Source organism: Harpia harpyja, chromosome 16, assembly GCF_026419915.1.
Source record: "Harpia harpyja isolate bHarHar1 chromosome 16, bHarHar1 primary haplotype, whole genome shotgun sequence".
NCBI lineage: Eukaryota > Metazoa > Chordata > Aves > Accipitriformes > Accipitridae > Harpia > Harpia harpyja.
In genome coordinates, this window is record NC_068955.1 from 30,603,343 (window position 1) to 30,615,457 (window position 12,115).

General features: G+C 40.5%; 1 protein-coding gene across 10 annotated transcripts in view; it reads right to left on the bottom strand.

Annotated features, from left to right (window-relative positions):
* The window catches only part of SHANK2 (SH3 and multiple ankyrin repeat domains 2), a 365,392-nt gene that overhangs the window by 12,668 nt on the left and 340,609 nt on the right, over positions 1-12,115 (bottom strand). For all 10 annotated transcript variants that reach the window (XM_052810983.1, XM_052810982.1, XM_052810981.1 and 7 more), the window contains 3 exons: positions 7,509-7,639; positions 6,059-6,170; positions 2,517-4,929 (listed from right to left, as the gene is read on the bottom strand). In XM_052810983.1, coding sequence (XP_052666943.1) covers positions 2,517-4,929; positions 6,059-6,170; positions 7,509-7,639 — 2,656 coding nt within the window. The remainder of the gene's footprint in view (positions 1-2,516; positions 4,930-6,058; positions 6,171-7,508; positions 7,640-12,115) is intronic.

Below are 12,115 nucleotides of genomic sequence, written 5' to 3' on the forward strand. Positions count from 1 at the left end.
CTTCTGCTGTCTCTGATTTATTACTTAGCTTAAAAAAGAACTCCTGAGTAACCTGCTCTGATCATTTTACTATCTTCAATTCACCTCAATTAAAAAATAATGGAATCCCTTCAGTTTTGAAAACAGAAGGAAACAAAATACAGCCCTCTTACCTTCTGTTCCCACTGGGAATTCTGTGGAAGTGTCATTTTCTTCCACAGTCAAACGGCAGCCAGGAGTTTTGCTGCTCTATGCCACTGACAACTTTTCTTATTTATTACCTCATAGGTCTTCTAGTATTGTTATATCCCAAGATCCTCTCTCTAGTTTGCAAAGATGCCTGTTTGGGTTTACTTTTCGGGAAAGAAGTAGGATTTCAGCCACATTGAAATAATGCTTTGTGTGGGTTTGTTTCCAAATTGAGTCTCTGTATTCCATAACGAAGACTATGTGATTTGCCAAAGCTGAGTTATAAGAATTAAAAAAGCTAAAGGACAGAAAAGCAACATAACCTTCTAACACTGTCCAAGTCAGATCTTTGTCTAAAATGTAACAGATATGGGACTACTCTTGCCTACGTGATAGCTTGCTTTTCTCCACTGAAGTGATATAGTGGATTTTCAAATTTTTCTTCCAGCCTTTATACCTGTTTAAATGTCCTTTCACAAAAAAGATGTATCTCTATTTGCTTCTACTTTTCATTTTCCTCTCAGTAACGATAATACTTTGACATATTTACAATACATTGTAGTTGCCAGCCTCAGTTATTTTCTAATAAAATAGGGACGCTAAAGATCTCTGCTGTAACCTGGAAATAACTATCAGTTTATATATAAAAGATGATAAATAACATTATACATATGAAGCTAGAGGCAACATGTTCATATGGCTTAACAAGAAAGACGATCAAGGTCTATAAAAATAGTATTCTTGAAGACATAAGAAAAATAATATGAAATGAAACTGTCAGAGTCATCTGCAAGACAAGACTTACGTAAACTCAAGCTTACTGCACAAGTATTGATTTTATGCTTGCCTGAGGTATTCTCAAATGTATCGTGTTCTGCTGCTGTGCTAACTTTGTTTAAAGACTGTCTTCATCAGGCAGCCAGTATATATTGTTTTTCTTGTACAGTTTTCGTTGTATTTTTTTCATGTATTAAGGCTTTTCCTGTACAGACAACTCAATTTCTACTACATTTAGTCAGGTGCCACTGACAGGAATTCCAGAATTTCAGTGTTTTTCTTCCATCTCTTCATTCTAAAAATTGTATAACCTCCATACCTCCCTGTCACCGGTTTGATGACTTCTATCTTGCGGGAAATAATATAACAACTACCTGACACTGAGGCTTTTGATCACGCTGTTTTCTGAATGAGCAATGGTTTGCAATTAACAGAGCCACCCTTCCCCTAAAACCAAATTACCTTCAGGCATGCAAAGAAAAGCAGCTTTTCAAAGGCTGAGTTGTTTATTATCCAGCAGAATAATTCTAATAAAATTTACTTAGATGGTATCTTTTTTTAAAAACAACGTCAGCACTGCATTTCTGCAAAAAATGCATTTCTATGGAGCAGTGCGGGCCAAACAATATGCAATACTTCAGTAAAAGGTACATTTAACTGCTGTACGTAAGGCCAAACCATTCCACACCACAAAAAGAAATACCTCAGGCTCTCAGTAAAACTAAAAAAATTACATTTTCTTTTTCATAATCATGGATTTAATGATATTATATCCATATTCTACACAAATGTGACAATTCCCAATGGCGTCTGACTACTGTAAGTTACTTATCACGTAAGTACCTTTCAGAAACCACTTATCTGCAAATGTATTGCACTGCACTACCAGGGATGCTGCTGTCGGGAGAAATAAGCCACCTCCCTGAACCTGTAAACATCAGAGACTATTCACTAACAAGCGTGTGCAATAGAAAGGAAGAACTTAAAACCCATAATACTAAGTGGTGGAGATGCTAAATTAACTTTTTAGTAATAACACGAATAGTGCAAAGTGATTTCAATGAGTGATTTTCTAAGACGACTTTACACTTCATGATAAAGTGGATCACGAGAGGTATCAGCATGAATCAAATGACATCACACAGTGAATGTGAAGTAAGCCCAGGCAAACCCACTTTTTTTACTTGTTTGAAGGCAAAATAAGTTATGGGACTGAAGAAAAATTAAATTATCACCACATTTTAAAAGAAAGGTTTTTTTAAGAGAAAAATACTACTTAAAAATAAATCGTAGTAACTCACATCAAAACAACGGAAAGGTTTGTGGAAACTGTCTTTCAAGTTGGAGAAGACTGAGAAAGCTCCTGTCCTATGGTGTAGACTACACTAATGTTGACAATGTAGGAAATTCTTCTCCTCTGTAAAATCGTTTGTCATAGACTATTCATTAAGCAACCATATACAACAGAGAGTACGTTCTTCTTTAATCTATGTGGTTTGCGGGGGAAGTTAGTGAAGGGATGGAAAAAAATCAAGCCTTTATTAGAAAATTATTTGGTTAATTACATTTACCTTGTACTGAGACTTGCAGTTTTTGTTCCAGTAGGTGACTCCAATCCTTCCCCTGGCTTTGAGGATTTCTCTCTGTTCATTTGCTGGAGTATTGAGTTCAATTCACTAATAACGTTAGCCTTTGGGCCTGAGAGAATTGGGCTTTTCACCTCCGTCACGTCACCCCATAGTTTAGATGTCCTTTGGGGAACAACTTTAGCCATGTTGGGCTGTGCACTGATCGGAGGTGGGGGCGGAGCGGGAGGAGGAATAACAAAGCTGTCTACAGTTTCTTCAATTAGCGCGTCCTTGTAAAGTGCATTGCTTTTGTTGATTATGGGCTTCATTTTTGGCTTAGGAGGTACTGGGGGTTTGTCCACCAGAAATGTTTGCCCATCTGCATAGACTGTACAAGTATCCACGTTCTCACCCCCTTCCGAGGATAAGGTAGAGATGCTGGACACCGTTGAGATAGTGCTGGTTGTCTCTAAGTGATGGTCACTACTACTTCGACTGTCTACCTCCTCAATCCCAGAGTCAGTGACGTTATCAAAGCTGTCAGGGGGTGGCAGAAAGGAGGCAGGCAAACAGTTTGAAAGACCCACTTGCTTTTTACTGTCTAAGGAATTTGTTGGCTGGCTGGGGGCAAATGGCGCGGGTGAAGGCGTGCCATTTTTTCTTTGCTTAATCAAGTCCGTTAGAGCCGAACCGGGAGCTGCGCGGTCATCGGGGATATCAAAGCTGTTGGCGAACTCTAAGGGGGGTGGTAGTGGCTCAGTAAAAATAAACTCTTCATCGATATCAACTGATGCTAAGGGTGGCGGAGGGATGCGGAACGGCAAGATGACAGGGTCGTCGACAGAGCTCGCTGCTACGATCGTTTTGCAGGGAGATGCCGGTGGCTCAGGCACAGCAGGCACGTTCAGCTCACTCTCTGCTTCCTCGCTCTCCTCTGGCCTCTCTGGCGGTGAGTTTTCGGGGGTCGGTTCCATTTCAGCTCCCTTTTCCTCTTCGTCTTCGGGTGTATCATCCGACTTTGCTGTGTCCACGGTATGAACCATTAACAAGCCAGCTGACTTCTGCTGCGAAGTATCCACAATGTTTATCAACATGTTTTTCTTCTCCTCAGCTTTCTTTTCTTTCCCCGCATCTGTTTCATACTTGTTCTCAGTCTCCTGCCGTCTCAATGGGCCACGAGTATTTTGCCTACTGACAGTAGCAGTAACAGGAAAAGTCGTTTCGATGTTCGGTCTCAGCTTTGTATCTATGTAAAGTGGTTTATTAAGGTCAGCTTTAACAGCATCTCCTTTGCCTGGAATCTGCTGCGTTTGTTCTTTCATGGCTCTGTCCCTGGCAGAGAGAGCGAGGGCTAGTGGTGAGTTTGGATCTAATAGCTTTCCTGTGACCGGGTGAACGTAATTATCCGAGCTGGATGCATTCGTGGACTTAGCTGCCACTGTACTGTTTTCAGTACCTTTCGTTTTGGACGAAGCGTTTAATGTCCTTGAGTCACTTTGATTTGTGGGTTCACTGCTATTAAAAAGATTTTCAGGCTCTCTAGGCGCGGGAATCGGAGATGGTGACATAAGCTGTCTGAAACCATCTTCGCTACTAAACATTGCTTCATCGGTAAATTTAGATTGCCTCATACGTGGTGTTGGCGGTGTTAGTCCAACATCTTCATCTCCTAGGTCTGTGGAAAGGAAGGCTGGAGAATTACGCCTGGCTTCCAGCCTCTTTTCCCTGTCCCTCACTGCTCCAGCAATGGCTGCTGCAAACGGACTGCTGACACCTAAGCTGTCGTCGGGTCGGAGTTGCCCAGGTTGCTCTGAAGACTGAGGATCGATCTCCATGCTGCTCCCTTGGCTGCTTTTCCCACTGCTGCTGGTGGATGGCTCTTTCACAATAATTGTCGGGATTGGAATGGAGCAGGTCTTTTCTGGACTGTCTTCAACATTGGACTGTTTCACCAGCATCCCCTTCCGCCTCGCCGGTTTGGCTGGCACGTAAACTGCTTTGCTTGCAATCTTCCCAACTTCAGAATACGGGTTTTCTGGCATCTGACCCCTCTTGTTCCTGAAATTTGCCTGAGATGCGGCACTCCGACTATACAGATCTTCAGAGTCCAGAGAGTATCGGTCCAGTTCTCGTCTGTAATAGATCCCTTTGTCCCTTATCATTGTCCCCACATTCTCGGGCCTAACCAAAGAGATTTTTGAACCTGAATTCTGATTAAACGGAGGTTTAATAGTTCCATAGCTCCTTGACGTTGGGGATTTGGGAGAGTTGTACAGAGAGGGAGAAGGTGGTGGTGGTGAAGGAGGTAAGGACTGTGGTGGTGGCGGGATGTCTTCAGAGGTGTCAGGCATTGAAAGACTTCTGGTAAACTTCAGCATAGGAGGAGCCAAAAACTGCCGTTCTTCCTCTGTTATGCCTAAAAATCAGAAAGTATATTTAAAACACTGCCTTCCACTGGGATCCCTCATATTGTATTATTTCTGTAGCCAACCTAAAACGCCGGGGTGCGTTTCACATGACATGAGGCATATGCAAAACTACAAAAGAGGTCTTTTGGTTGATTCCTACCATAAGCATTCTTTCTTGTTGAATTCCAGAGACCCAGATGCCAGAATTAAAAAAGGATGCTACAGAATTTTAATTAAACTGATCATTGATGTGCAGGCAAATGTTTTGGTTTTATGTATCGTCAAGGTAGCTGTAGAGAAGCACATTTTCTTTGAAAATTATTGAACAGGGAAGACATTCTGTGCAGAAGAGTAGCTTATGCCTTGCTCTAGCACTCTATAAATGCATATAATAATGCAACTTAGAAACCTAATGAATTTTTAAGATGCATTTGAAACTTAGCAAAGGGACTGCGAAGATTCTATTGGGGAAAAAAAAATCATAACATTTCATTTCAAAAGATGACGCTATATTATTACGAATATGGCTTTTAACATAAATAAACTGGATAATATTGGGATAATTTAGATGCTAATTTTACATCAGCATAATGTGTTTCTAAATTGATAATTAACACTACTAAGATTACTACCGAGAACAAAGCGAGCCCAAATTTGGTCTGCTCTTTTTTTCTCCGTTTGTAAAATCATCTATTGTCATCATTTGGAATGAGAGAGAGGTGAATTTTATTCCGTTTGATCAACAGAGATTCCTTTGTAAATGACACAGCGTTACAATGCTCTTGCCTCAATATCAAAGAAAAAAGGAATAGCATTTTGCCCTAGGTAATGCATCGCAAAGGGCTTGTACTGATCTTTTTTTTTTTTTCTTTCTCACTACCTTTCCTTGTTAGAGGGAACATTCTAAAGAAATGGATTAAATTATAATTCCATAATACTTGCCTACTGCCATCAAAGCAGAATGCGGAAATTATATCATCTTACACACAAACTTCTTTTCTCGTGAACTTTGTATCAAATTAAACAGTCATTCACTGAGGTAAAGGTGTTGGAGAAATATGCTTTAGGAAAGAAGCAAAGTTACTGAAAGTATATGTGATTAATGCACAAGCAAACTATACATGAGAAGCATTTTACCTATAGATTTTTGTCTTCTCATTGTACCCCGAGGTATACCCAGAAAAGGACCTTGAGGACTCCCTGGTACAGTGGGCGTCATCACAGCAATACCCTGTCTCTCATACATGGACTACAAAAAAGCAAACAAAAAACCCCACAAGCATTAAAGCATGCAAGTCTTTCGCTCACATGTAAATAACTCTTCTGTCATATCTGCTAATCCACTATCCCTTTTACTTAGAATTCTTATGGAAAACAACAGCTTTGGTATTATTTTGGGGGGGAGGTGAAGAGAAAGGGAAGGCTGAGCTTTATTTACATGTTATTAAAACGACAACAGCTGTAAGCAGAGTTAGTTGAAATTATTTACAAGGCAATATGTTAAGTTTCCAGCACATCTGACATGCTTAAGAAAAACGAAGCATGAGCGATCGCATTTTGTTTCATTCGCTTCCAAAAACATAGCCACACGCTGCGTAGGTATTAATGTTCACTCTGCACCAAGCTGTATGCCCTCTTCACTTCTGAAGAACAGACCTGCTCTTGCACAGATTCAAGGTGTCTTGCGCAAGGTTACACTGGCGGTCAGCATCTCAGCTAGGAACTGAGGAACGCCACCTGAATCCCAATGCGCTCAACTGTCCCTCCTTGTAGGTCATCACAAAACTATTTGTTTTCTGCCTCTTCGAATAGCCTTAATTTCCTTCCATCCCAAGCTGCTGAGAACAGTAAAGTGCTTGTTGTATCAGGACTGATGCTCTTTTGGAGGGGTGGGTAATGGAAAAATACATCTAAAATGCAATAAAAACAATTATTTTCTCATATGCGAAGTTCCATAAGAGCAAATTCTGCAATTGAGTAATCCGATTTCAGAGTTCTGGAGGTTAAATTTTTAATATGTGCTGTAGTATTAATGTCAATTCTTCCCTTACATATCATCATGTATTATTTAATTAAGATATTATATATGCCATTAGGAATAATAAAAACCCTGCAGTAGGAGAAACCTTCACGTTAGTGGATATTGTATGGCTGCACTAACTCTGCTGCTGAAACTGCAATAGCATACCTCGACTTTCAGCAAAGTTTTTTCGCTTGGGTTTAGTGTTGTACTGACACTTTCAAGTTCAGAACTTACTGGCGGCTCACCAGCTCAGATTACAGGCAGAACAAGTTCACATCTGTTTGAATAACACTGAGGTAGCAATGTTGTCGATGTGACGGTCTCAGAATAAATATAAGGATATAATGAGAAAAGTTTTATAGGCGTATGTAGACTCTTCTGTTAAAAAACTATTATTAGAAATACAGAGTAGACCGTGCCTTAAGGTTACAGGATAGTAAAAGTAAAATGAGTATATAAAGCAACGTTTGTAAATTCGTTTCTGTTGTACGCCCTGCACGCTGCCAAAAGACCCCCTCCAATCAGTTTCCGCAGTGAAAGCAGTACTTCATAGCTACCACTCACATTCATATCTGTAGCTGAGGGAAAACATCTACTAGAAGGCCGCTGTTTAATAGTTGCCACTCTCGAGTCCACAGTTGCATTGTCTGCAATTCTTGATGGCTTGGAAACTGGTACTATTTCATCCACCTTATCTGTAATATAAAAGTATTCAGTAAAATAAATATCATTTGTCCAAAAACTGAAAATTTAAGTATTGCAAGGTCAAAGGAAGAGATTTACTTTTCAAAAAAATGCAAAGAAAAAGTTTTTTTGGCATTTTAACAAGGCAACGCTTGAGCATCATAAGTCGTGCAAGCCGAGCACTTTTTATTGCTGCTACATAACATGCATGCTTTAGTTTTAAGCCTGCATGCATTTAATGTTTACTTAGTGTGACTCGAAAAACAATCCTCTTCTTCAAACCTTCAAAATGTGAAGGGAGAATATCTATATAGAAATGGAAAGAAGACCTTTAGAAATAATGAATCCGTACAGCACTGTTTCAAATAGAGATAAGCAGACTGTACTTAGTCATCAGAATTTCAGTGATATTTTGGACAATAACAAGTACTCCAGAAGTGCTCTTCTATGCCTATTCTCCTTAAGTAATCACATCCTAATTTATTCACACTCTTGGATTATGAGCTTAGCATTAGTAACTGCATCATTTGTTTAACTGAAACTTTTATATGTATTTTATATTTTAATAACTGGACGGTCTGGGAATGTACTTAGTTGTGGTCAGAAACAGACCAAATAGACAAAGTCCGAATCTGAACGAGAACTTCAGCGTTTGGATTTGGGATTCTGATCTACCATCCAACGTGATGCTAAAATATGGGGAAAACTTTGATCAAGATCTTCTGAAGCTTAGAGTGTTAGCTTTAGCCCCGTCTCCAACTTTGGTCACAAACAAGGTTCATCAGCATTTAATACATAAAGTTACTCCCTCAGACCAAAGACCTCAAAGTACCGTATGATCAACTAATTATAGCCTGACAGCTCCTTTATTGCCACTTCTACTACGGTGAAACTAAGGCATGGAGAAATTGAATGACTAGCCTACGCCAGCTGAATAGTTCGACTTCTGAATCTGTACTAGCATCCAAACTTGAACCATACCAACAGGTTTCCTTACTATGCCTTCCATTGCACTTGCTTTCCTGTATCATGTTAATTTGGTATCTTTTCCTTTGAAGTTTCACCAAAGGAAGGATTAGTTATATAGCCTGTGGTATTTATGTGAGTGGAATACCTTAGCCTGGGTCCTAGGCTTCCACAATGCGAGTCAGAGCAATGTTGCTTTTCAGCAATTAGATCCATCGCCCAAATGATCACTTGCTTCAGCAAACAAGGAGAGCTACCTTCATGAGGATATTAGCGACTTAAAAAACCCAGGGGTTTGGTGGTGTAGAGATGGTGTTACTATGCCACGTATCAGATTTAGGGATTTAAGTTTTACCTCTCACTGGAGAGCAGCTCACTCAGGGCCCTGGATATGGATATGGATGGGAATAAGGCAGGAGGAAAAGAGCTTTTGATCCCTCTAAACAGTAGATCTGGCTGATGCAAGGATGATATTTTAAAATGGGAGAAGAAGAGAGGGAAGAACTTTTAGCCTTCTGGTTAGGAAGAAGGTTGTCCTAGAAGTGGATATTTCAGTGTCACAGAGGGTCAGGGAGCAGGCAGGAAAGGAAAGGTTGAGCAGAATCAGTAAGCTGAACGCTGTTGAAAACTGTCTCACAAGAGTAGTGTTGCTGTTTCTTTTCAATTGAAGTTAGCATTCAATTCTTTTCATTGGTCTGCTTTATTTTTTGTGGGTTTTAAATCATCCAGTGGAAGGAGAAAAGGAAAAAAATTCTTAAAATCATCACATGTATTCAAAAATAAAACAAACTTCAAGTCACATTTCATAAGACTTTGTAATACAAACTGTGAACTTCTGCAAGAAAAATATCTGCACTTCTGCGCAGCAAAAGGCATCAGAAAGCAATGGTGTAACCATGAACATTCGACCTATACAGCAAAAATATGGCTAGACTATAGAATCGTACTCAGGGGATCTATCACCAAGAGCTTCAACTGGGCAGAGATTTCCTGTTAAGTCTCTCCCACCCTTTTTGTCATCCCAGAAGCCAAACAACAGGTCTTTGGGATACAGAAAGAAGTAAGTTTTGGAAACTGAAGCACTAGGTACTCAAAATCTGTAAAGAAGAAATATAAATATACCATGTAAGAACTGATCCCCTTTATTTTTAACAGACACATGTAACCATATACCCATTCAGACAACAAAAAGCTACAGGGAAGAGTGATGAGGCTATGACAGACACTTGAAAAGCATGAAAATATTTGTTTGGGGATGAAACATACATACCCTCCAACTGCACTGATTTTGCTAGACAATACTAGAAGTCAGATCCTAATTCTGGATCTGACCAAAATATCAGTTGGTACCAATTCTTAATACCATCTACTATTTCCAGATGGAGAAAACTTTGTTTTTGTGTAAGTTTATTGCAGGTTTCTTGTCTGTAGACAGGTTCTCAGTCCTTCTCACCCTATAGCTGCTCCCATTCAAGTGGTGCTTTGTGCCTTGCCAAGTCTAGCTAAAGCACTTAGAAATGGGAGAAGAGAGCAGGTTAAAGCTTAAGCTGCTTTGCAAGGAACTCTTTAGGGGCTCCTCGCGTAGTATTTCCAAAGGCAGCACTGCTACATCTGCGCAGCTTCTTCTTTCGCTCTACTGCCTTTGATCAGAAGGCAAAGGTAGAGTGGAGGTTGTCGTTTTAAAATTACAACCAAAAAATTTGAAGCTACAGAAGCAGCCAGCACGTGGAACGAGATTTATTCTAAATGGCAGCAGCTACATGGCGGGTCCTGCAGAATACGTCAAAATCTTAGCATCTGGCCGCAACTGCACCGCACTTTTGAAGTGAAAGCACTATGTGAAATAAAAACATTCTCACTGTATTATCAAACGTGCTAATTAGGCCAAGAAAATTAACTGGCTGAATTGTATTCAGCTTCATTCAAACTCATCCCAAAGAAATAAGACGTAAGCATATTGGGACAAACTTTTACTTGCCTTTGCCTTTAACTAGGCTGTTCGTACCCACAGTACCAGCGTGCAAACCAGGTATGCACCAGAAACACATGTTCAAAAGGCCGCACATACTGGAATTAATTTGTCAGGCTTACTAATCGGCTTCTCTCCCAGCCTCCTCGTGATCTTAAATATGCTGCAGCATGCATTCCTTGTACCAATGAGAGGGGAACCTTACAAGCCTGTGTTGGAAATTCTCTGAGGATACCTTTACAAACAGTTTGAACAAAAGAGATATAAAAAAGCCACAGAACGGGTGCAAAAATTTGCACCCGGTGCGAGGTGTGTCGACAGTGTGGCCAAAGAAGCACGCCTCCAGTGGTATTCCTAAGAGGAACGCAGCTGGACGTAGGTGGAAGGGAAGAAATATTCTGCAGTGGAAAAAGCCTACGTTGGAGGTTGGCCATGCCAGCTGCATTTCATTGTTAAACCGGTCATTTAGCAAAGTACAGCCACAAGCACGCACGCACACACACTTGTAAGGGAGCAATTTGTGGCTGACTGGTAGAATAACAAAATATTATCATCTGCTTTATTTTGAGTAACTTCAGTCTCGCAGAAAGATAGGGAAGAAGAGTCTATGGCTCCCTGGACAGAGAGCGCAGCTCAGTTGTAATCATAGAAGAGGATTTTTAGGCCTACGGTTATTCTCTAGTATTTGCCAGAGGAGGAATTCATCACTGCTTTGCCATATAAACTCTTCTGAACCTTTACGAGAAGTTACAACGGCATGTTGAGAGTCAAACACAGGAGCCATGCTACACCTGTGATAATTAGTTACCACCGCTCGAGGGGCTCCTGGTAACAGCATCCTTTCGGAGAACTGTCAGGGATACCACATGTAAAAGCCAGTCTGATGCCTCTGCATGCATATAGCAATTTGAGTGCCACTATATTAAATTCCCCCGAGAGAGGCAGCACCAAGAGATATAAAATAATTTATTGCAAAGTGCATTTCCATCTGCCCTGTGGGTTACCAATTGCACCCGTGCTCTGCTCAGGGTGCCAGCCCTCAGGAAATTAGATGGCCTAAAGGCACAGAAAGTAGTTGCATTTTATCAACATGTAGGTCGTCTCTGATGAAAAAGCTCTTAATCACAGGCATAGTAGCACAGTACCCAACAGCATGTCATGACTTTTACATTCTCAAGAGGTCTGGCTGCTAGGCAAGTTGCTTTTTTTTTTCTTTTTCTTAAATAATTAATATCTGTGATAATTACAGGGGATAGTCTCCTCCTAATAGATTTGTTGCAGGAGATGGCTCTTATCCCCGTAGAACATATTGCTTAGTGACTCCTGTTTCAAATCCCCAGACTCTCTCAGAGGAAAAATTATAATGCTGCCCATCAAGCCACCAGATCCATCATAAAAGGAACTTTGAAAATGAGAGTCAGGTGCCTAGATAGATCTGGTGGCACATCACTATACAGGCCCCAAAAGATAAATATGAGGTATGATCCTGGCAACATTACTTATTGTACGACATAGCCAAGACATGTGGATTAGCTCCACCGAGGGTCTTTCT